Here is a 9,626-nt window from a genome sequence, read left to right as displayed (position 1 = left end):
AAGGAGAGATTAAAAGCTGCACAAGATCGACAGAAAAGCTGGGCTGCTCAGAGAAGACGACCCGTGGAATTTGAAGTTGGAGAAAAGGCATATGTGAAAGTGTCACCCATGAAAGGTATAATCCGATTCAATAAGGCTGTGAAATTGAATCCTAGATAAGTCGGACCCTTTGAAATTCTTGAGAAAGTGGGAACACTTGCTTATAGATTAGCACTTCCACCCGACATGTCAAAAATTCACAATGTATTCCACGTTTCGCAGCTGAGGAGATATATTTCCGATCCTAGTCATATTCTTGAAGCTGGACCACTGTTGGTTGAGGGAAATTTAAATGAAGGGCTAAAATATGAAGAGATTCCAATTCGAATTGTGGATAACAAAGACCAAGTACTGAGGCGACGAACTATTCCATATTTCAAAGTACAATGGTCCAATCACACCGAAAGAGAAGCTACTTGGGAGTTGGAAGAAAAGATGCGAGCACAATACCCTTATCTCTTTGATGATCATGTATAGCCAAGTTTCGAGGACGAAACTTCTCATAAGGAGGGAGGGATGTGAGAACCCGAATTTCCAGCATTTCAGCAGCAATGCAAAACTCCAGCAGAAGTTAATATTTCCAGCCGCTAGCAATATTCAGTAGCAAAGGAAAATTCCAGCAGAAGCTAACAATTCCAGCATCAGCTAATATTTCAGAAGTTGATATTTTTCAGCAGATAGAATTCCAGCAGATAGAATCCAACAGCAGAAGAACGAGATTCCAGCAGACAGTTACTAATCCAACTCATGACTTGTAAACTGAAGCATTTAAAATGGAATAAAGACTGTTAAATGCAGATTATGGCCATTAATAAGGAGTCTAACAGTCAGATTTTGGCCTATAAATAACACCCTCAAGTATCTGAATTGGTGTTACACAAATCTTGAGATTATTACTTAAATTTTCGAGCTAAGAGAGTGCCTTGTTCGAGCTGTAAAATCCAGTAGCGAGAGCAACCAGATTTCCAGTAGACTTCAACCGAAACTCTAGCAAATTACGGTAAGTGGTTTTATATAAAAATACCTTGAAATTCGTTTGATAATTCTGTTTTAAAGCACAGTTTCTGTATGTTTAATTTCTGATATATTATTTTGAAGCACTGAAACTCCCTAGTGAACTAATAGTAGGAATATATATTCTGAACATTTCTGAATTCTGATTCTGATTTTGGCCTCACCCCTTAGAAGAGAGAACATATAGGGGACAGATATCAGTTTAGCCATGAAATTCACTAACGTGCTCAGTGCTTACTAATTCTGATTTCTGTTCTGAAACTTGTGTTTTCTGAATTCTGATTTCTGTTCTGAAAATACGAGTTTTCTGTATATTTTTGTATTACTGTTTCTGTTAAAACGATTTCGAAAATTGGGAGTTATTTTCGCCCCTGCTTACTAAGTGACAACCATATCACTCACCCACCAAACCCATCTCAGATAAGAACGAGGAAGAAAAGTTAGAAAAAAAAGAGCATATTCAATTCTGAGGCTGATGAAGAAGGCCGTTGCTTATCAGTTCTAGTTTATGTTTATTCCGCTGCATCATTTAAGATACTGTTATATTTGGTTTTACATTTCCGCTGTAAAGCATTTGACATTGAGTTTGTATCAGACATTGAAATATTCAGTATTTATGAATAAAAAGACTGATTTATGAATTCTGTACTTCCGAGGCTAGTTGTTTTCAAATGTAAATTTGATAGCAACGTCGGTGTCAACCAACCCCTGTCTTGGGACGTGACATTTTCTATCTAAGGCTTCAATTCTATTTATGAATTCGTTGTTCAGAGGATACCTTTTTTTTTTATCAGTTTCGAAAAAATTGACAAGATTTATTATCTCTATGGGATTAAATCCCGAGTTATTGTAAAGTAAAAAAATCGATAAGATTATGGAAGTAAATATTCTTGCATTTATTGCTGCTGCACTATTCATTCTAGTTCTTACCGCCTTTCTACTTATCATTTATGCAAAAACAGTTAGTCAAAATGATTAATTCATTTGAATTTTCAAATGAATTTGAATAAAACTTTCCTTTTGACAAAAGTTGACGAAGTCTAAGGAAAATGATTCCAATTTCGCATCTTAACTTAAATGAAATGAGGGGGGTTTAATCAGCGTGCAGTATTCTATTAATTTGATAATATGGTAAGAAAGAAATAGATGAATCATTCTTTCTACCATACTATCGAGATCTTATTCTATAAAGTTCTAATGAAATATGTCTAGAATTACAAAAAATCAGAAGATACAAAACTAAAACTGAAATTTGATAATATAAATGACCAAACTTTCAAAGAACTAAATACATTGTGAACATTCCTATCAACATGTGAATATCATTAATCATCTTATTATTAACCACAAAAATACATTATTTTTTTGTTGGGAAAAAAATCAGAATCTAAGGTGTGTTTGGTTGGACTTCGATTTGTTTTAAATCAATCCAATTTTAAATCATCGATAATTTTTAATAGTATTTTTTATATGTCTTTTAGAATTCGAAATAAATTTGGAAAGTTGACGCATGATAAAAAGGTGAAAAAAAAAACATAAGATAATGTTTTCTCTAATAAAGTACAGAGAAAAATTTGTGCGTGTTGATATTAGTGTTTGAATTAATAACCAGTTTGAAGTTTGAATCAACTGTTTGAGCTACGTTTTCAAAAGTTGACAATACATTAGTTGATTTTCACACAACAAAAATCTTAAAATAATGACCTTGTTCGCTTTTGTTCTTGGAAATGATTTCGGGTGGAATATTTTGGCCAAACAAAATTGTATGTTTGATCAAGAAATATGATTGTTAGGTAAAGTTGCAGTTTTGGTCATGATCATTTTACGATTTCGGTTTTCTATATCATTAAATTTCAGTCTTAATCTCTTATAAAAAATTTTTTGCTACAATTTTATTTATTTTTCTGACGTAATGTCGACATGTAATTGATTGACACTACGGAGAATCCACACCATATGACTGGAACATAAGCAAGCGACTTCACCAACTTATGAGCAACTACATTAGCCTGTCGCTGCACCAACTTGAGGCAAAATCCTTGTTCCACATGCACTGGCTGTGCTAGCTGCCAGTTTTTAGCCATTTTATTTCAATTTCAATTATAATATATAAAATTTATGAAACTATATAATATATTTTATTACACTTAATTATAATATTGCGCTAGCTTGTCATTTCTTTCAATATGTCATAATCAATATCCAAGTAAATCCTTGTTCAAAAAAAGGTAAACCCTAGAAATTAAAATAATAGTTTCAAGAAAATAAAAACCCTAGATGAAATATTTGCTCATTTGTCTTTCCAACTTTGTGGAGCTCCTCTTTTCCTCCTTATAAAACCTTAGCTTCCCCATCTACACAATCAATCACTCTCACCTCTTTTGATCATTCCACTTCAAGTCGAAGAACAGAAGACAGTCACGGTGGATCCAAGAAATGGGAAGAGGCCCTTTTCATCCAATGAATCGGAGGAGAAAGCGGATATTAATGGTCATGACCCATTATTCCCTGTATACTCAGCTCGATCCCAATACGACATGTCGGCTATGGTATCTGTTCTATCCCAAGTCATCGGCTGCACCAGAGAAAATCGAGCATTGCCCGATTCTGTCGATGTATTAAACCCATCGGCGGGGCTACCCCATCATCATCATTCAACCGCCGCACCTGCATCTCTCGTTCAAGAAGAAGGTATTAATATCCATACATGTAGGATTACTAAACCCTCAAATCTTTTTTGTACGATGGTGTATAATAAATTAATTGGTTTGTTATTTAAAATCATTTTCATTAAATAAATTAAAAATCACTATTCGAACGAAGAACCATCAATATACTGATGCGCATAGAACACACGTGATTCGATTGCTAGTATATGTATGCGTGTGGGTGCGTGTGCGCGAGTTGTGTGGTAAAAATTAGACTGTTTTGTGATACTCTTTCACGATGATACATATATCGATCAAAACCTTTGTGTACGTAGCTGTGCTAGTTCTTGGCTCTAGTGTTGTATAAGAGTGACATTTTTTGATAATTTTCAGTAGACGATATTTAAAAAATACAATAAATGCACTACCAACTATATACTTTTTGTAAAAGATTAAAAAATGAGATTGCCCTGTACAAAAAAATGCATCTTCCATTAATTAAAAATTGCTATTTTCACATATCATGACTAGTTTTTATTACATGAAATGAAAAGGGAGTAGTCCAAACCAAAAGAGAAGACACTACAGAGGAGTGCGGCAGCGGCCGTGGGGTAAATGGGCGGCGGAGATACGCGATCCCAAGAAAGCAGCAAGAGTTTGGCTCGGAACTTTCGATTCCGCTGAGGCTGCAGCTCTTGCATACGATGAAGCAGCACTCAAATTCAAAGGAAGCAAAGCAAAACTAAACTTTCCCGAAAGGTTACAAGCCGAAAAATCCGAGTTTAGTTGCATCACACATCCTTTTGGTAATATAAGTGGTGCTCAGTTTCCAGCTCCATATCAACAAAATAGTAATCATCTGAATTTTCATCAATATAACTCGCAGCTGGCGCCGTCCGGTGTAATTGATCATGGTTATAATAATTCGACCGGTTACCAAAATTTTTCGACCTCTCTTAGTGGATCAGGACCTTATTTTTATGATGAGGGTTCGTTACATAACGCAGTACCAAGTCTATCCTCTTCTTCTCAGCAGCTACAAGAGCAAGATTTCTTCAGGTTTCAGCTACAATTCGGAACTTCATCGACATCTTCTTCTTCTTCGAATAATTCTAATTATTCTATTCGAAATTGGGAAGAATTTGAGAGACAGAAAAGTGATCGAGAAGGTAATTGGAATGTGGATCAAGATTCATGAGGCAGTATGGAAAAGTCATCGCATGGACGTTCCTTTTATTTATTTTATTTCAGTTTTAACTTTTTTTTGTGTGTTTTTTTGGAGTTTTGATGTCTTTGAAAGAATGTAACCAACCAAAACATTGGTTCATTTTCATAATTATTTTGTCGTAATGGATTTGTTTAAGGTTTCGGGCATGACACGCAGGCTTTGTGTATGTAATGCTTATTTCAAGCATGATTTGTGTACTTTTACTTATAATATTCTCTCTAAAATAATATATCTTTAACTACACATTTAACTTTAATTATAACTAATTATAATTATATATCAAACAAATTCACATTTGTACTTAGTATAGTAAATTGTTTTTTTTATAAAATAATAAAAAATTTGTCGTTATATATTAATATTTTATCTTAAATCAATTTAAACTATGATAAAGAAAAATAATAATTCATAAATTTATATATTTTTTAATTCTTATTAATTAACAGTATATTTGATAATAAATACTCTAAGTTGATTCTTATTACTGATATTTGAGGGATTTTTATACAAAAATAAAAAATAAAAAATTGCCCCGATAAAATATAAAATACAGAGCTAGAAAAAAAAGGTACATAATATAAAATATTATAATTGAACCCTCTTGAAAATGGTGACATTAGGGTTCAAGATTTTAAAAAGAATAAATAAGATTGATATTTGATATGAATGAGGAGAAAGTCTACAAGAAGTTTGATAAAATTAATAACACAAAAACTATGTTAGACAGTCTCACATGTCAGTTTTGTGAAACACATAATTTTTTTGAGTCACCCATAAAAAAATATTACTTTTTTTTTGAAATTTTTTTTATAGAAAAAGACAACCAGTCACAAAGATATAGGGTTCGGCAAACTCGTACCAATTATCCAAATCTGGGGATTAAACCAAAACATTCAATAGTATGTACCAATTAATGATGTATGAGATGGTTAAGTTAATAGCTCAACAAATTAGAATGTCAAAAGATATATGTTTTTCTTCCTCCTAAGTTATAACACATTTGATTGTGATATGTGTCAAAACAAGGAAATTAACCATGCAAAATTTATGTCAACGTGCTGATTTAAGGAGATCTATGTCGGAACAAAAAATTTAAAATTTTATGCATAAATATTTCTCTCAACCATTATTTTTTCCTATGCAAAAAATATATCCTTATTTCTCTCCAACAAAAACCATATATAGCCTGAAATTCTAGGAAACAAAGTTATATTATTATGTTAATCGATTCGCAATATATATAGCATGCATCCACATAGAAACCCTAGTATTCAGATCATATTGAATTGAGTTGCTCATATTAGATCCTAAGAATATATAATCTATCTCACATCAACGTCGTCGTGTGTGTTTATATATACAAGTGCACCGACGCACGCGTTGCGTGCTTATATAATATTTTTTATAATTCATTTGATTTATATTCAAATGAGGATCAAAATATAATTATAAGAAATAGCGATGAACTAAACTGTAATTTTGATATATAGATTAAAAAATAAATTGAAAAATAAAAGAATAAAAAATGAGGATCAAAACATAATTATAAGAAATAGCGAGGGACTACACTGTAATTTCGATATATAAATTAAAAATTAAATCGAAAAATAAAATAATAAAAAAATAACCTCAATTAGAATTGAACATATGACCTAAACCCCACAAAACAATGATTTTATCCACTGAACTACATATAACTTACATTAAAACTTTAACATTTTATTAATATAAATAATTATTAAAACAGAGACCATGACACCAAAGTTAGTTACTCTAAGGGTCTCAAACTTAATAAAATAGTATATATATATATATATATGTCGTCTTTATGAAGACAAAAAGGGTTAAGGATCGTTAAGCACAGACGAAGCAAAGTATATTTACATCATATTTGGTCTGAAAACTAAATAAGGAAAGAAGAAAAGAAAAGTTAAAAGAAAGATGAAAAGGTCACAAAGAGCATAATAAACTTGCCTGAGAAGCTAATTCAGATGCTCTATCTATCTTTTTAGTTTGGCATTTCCAAAGTTTGAAAACCGGACCACCTTGTTATAAAGTGTATCCATATATCCATCTCTATACATTTTATATAGAAAAATATTTATTTTATTAATTTAACTACTTATGATAAAATAATTATAGATATAGAATCACTCCAAATGTGAAATCTGGAAAATGGAACTCTAGTAAGCTAGTCTTTGTAATCGGCTATATATATATATATATATATAAATGAAATTAGTAGCCATTTATTGATTTTATATATGATCTTTCGAATATTAGATTTTTCTTATTGTGCAATGGTTTGATTTTTATGTATTTTAGGTTTGACTTGGGATCATTATATTTTATACAGGCATAAAAAATCATATGAAATTATTTAAATAATATATATATATATATATATATATATATATATATATTATTGTTTTTTTTGGGTGTGGGAAACAAATTATAATTAATTAAATTCGATAATTTCTCGTTCGTAGGTGAATAAATGATAAAAGCTTGTTGTGACAATTGATTTCATTCTCATGCTCCAAAAAATATATTAAAATATCAATATTAATTTAATTGACGACAGAGAACATTAATTAATGAGCTCAAACTCAATTAGTTAAACTCGTTGTATGAGTTTGCGAAATATGTACGAACATATTTCGTAAACACAATATTCTAAGCTAATGAGCAGAGTTCGAGATACTCGAGCTCGAGCTCGATCGAGCTCGAAACTCGATGGATGGATCGAGATTTCAAAGAAAGGCTGAGATAGTAAAATTAAGGAGATAGAGCTGGATCGATTGCTATATACAAAATTTCGAAAGATAAAAGCTGGCTTTTATTATAAAATTATGTATTGAATTTTATGATTCGTATATTTAAGGGATACCATCCTTGTCTATCCAAGAGTGAACGATCATGTATTAATATTTCAAAAAAAAAAAACAAATATGAGACGTTCTCACAAGTCGATTTTTTGATACATATATTCTATTTGAATCACTCATGAAAAGTATTACTTTTTATATACTTTTCAAACCAAAATATGAACATGTTTGGTTCGATTCACGAAATAAAAATACGTGAAATCATCTTAGAAGAGATTTGCTATAATAATTTTCTTCTTTTTCTTGGCTTACAAGAATGAAAGGCACCTAATTAAAGCTTTGATTTTTCTTTGCTTCCGTGCAAGAAAATATTTGATATGTCCACAAGCTTTTCGGCGCCGTCCCACAATATTCTTCTCTCCACACGTGCATCTTATTTATCAAACCTTTTGAACTGATCAAGCTTATTTTGAAGAATAATAATAGTAATAATAAGAGAAAATTGTATTTTTGATATTTTATATTGTTAAATTTTAGTTATAGTTTATTATATTAATTTGTTTTGTTGTAATTTAATAATTTTTAGATGTCGTTTTGTTGTGACATTAATGAAGTTTCGATAAAAAAATATTAAAATTTCAATAAATAAAAATTGACAGTATGAATGATCAAAATAGTAATGAGACAAAAATAAAATACTAAAAATATAAATTTCTCTAATAATAAAAAATATGGTAGTATTTGATTTCGATAAAACATAACATATATGTGATATTCCAACGGTGCAATAAGTTGTAAATAATTATGCAAGACTATTGATTTTTCGATTGAAGTGCTGCTGCGTTTTGGAAGTGTTGTTTGCATGATTCTTATGCTATTTTCGAATTTTTCCAAGCAATCATAAGTTAAGTGGGCTGGGCTTGTTTTAAAATATTTTGCGTATGAGTTATTTCAGTTTTGAAAATTTTGGTCAAGCACCGTTACTCTGTTTCTACTTATCGTATGTTTCATGTTTTGGGCACTGTGAGAATTCATTTAGATATGGGTGGGAATCCCAATATGCATGATATGTTTATGGCCCTTAAACGGTGGGATTGTACCGTTATATGACATCGCCCCCTTACAGAAGTAAAGATTAGGGTATGATATCAGTAAACAATGTAAAGTAAAAGAATCTCAGTATCTTGGCCAAAATTATGCTTATGGTGATGATGATGACATGTTATGAGAATCATGTTATGCGTGATATGATACGTGTTTTTTGAAATTCATGTGTTATTTGTTATGTATGTGCTCGAACGGCCCCCGCTTATTGAGTGACGATCATATTACTCACCCCTTACTCCACCCTCTCCAGATAAATCAGAGGAAAAATCGAGGAAGATAAACAAGACCAATTTGGGGGCTGATAATAAAAAGAATCAAGAAGTTTATTTTAGTTTTCGCTTAGTAAATTGTAAACACTTCCGCATATTTTTATCGTTTTAAGGAATATACTTTGTAAAGACATTCTTATGATTGATTATGATTAATAAACTGATTTTTAGTTTATATTGTACTACGAGGCTTGCTGTTTTCAACTGTGTGGTTGTAAAACAATGTCGGTGACTCGGTGTCTACTAATCTCGGTCTCGGGTAGTGATAATATAAACTTTAGAAAGTCAAATAAAATAATATGAATCAACTCCTATAGTCCCGATCCTTTAACGAAAATATATTAAAAATAATCTTAGTGGGTAGTCAAATTATTCCATTCGCAAGAATTTTTGGTTTTGCAATTGGAATGTGAAAAATAATTTTTTTTTATTTTTTCTAAAATAAAAGTAGAAAAACTCGAAGAAAGTTTAGGAAGTATGGTCCCTTTACCAC

The 9,626-nt window shown here is 31.1% G+C and overlaps 1 protein-coding gene across 1 annotated transcript; it reads left to right on the top strand.

Moving 5' to 3' along the window:
- The first annotated feature begins 3,316 nt into the window (after positions 1 to 3,316).
- Positions 3,317 to 5,122, top strand: LOC142540884 (ethylene-responsive transcription factor ERF114-like). The gene is made up of 2 exons (XM_075647321.1): positions 3,317 to 3,744; positions 4,256 to 5,122. Exons 1-2 carry the CDS (start codon positions 3,591 to 3,593, stop codon positions 4,897 to 4,899), a joined length of 798 nt encoding a protein of 265 aa, XP_075503436.1. The 5' UTR covers positions 3,317 to 3,590; the 3' UTR covers positions 4,900 to 5,122.
- Positions 5,123 to 9,626: the final 4,504 nt, after the last annotated feature.

Source organism: Primulina tabacum, chromosome 3, assembly GCF_025594145.1.
Source record: "Primulina tabacum isolate GXHZ01 chromosome 3, ASM2559414v2, whole genome shotgun sequence".
Classification (NCBI taxonomy): domain Eukaryota; kingdom Viridiplantae; phylum Streptophyta; class Magnoliopsida; order Lamiales; family Gesneriaceae; genus Primulina; species Primulina tabacum.
The sequence above is the reverse complement of the archived record's forward strand: the minus strand, read 5'-3'. Positions and strand labels throughout refer to the sequence as shown.

Coding starts and splice junctions, on each gene's coding strand:
- LOC142540884 (XM_075647321.1), top strand. CDS start 3,591: ATGTCGGCTATGGTATCTGTTCTATCCCAAGTCATCGGCTGCACCAGA. Junction 3,745..4,255: donor ATCTCTCGTTCAAGAAGAAG/GTATTAATATCC, acceptor TGAAATGAAAAG/GGAGTAGTCCAAACCAAAAG.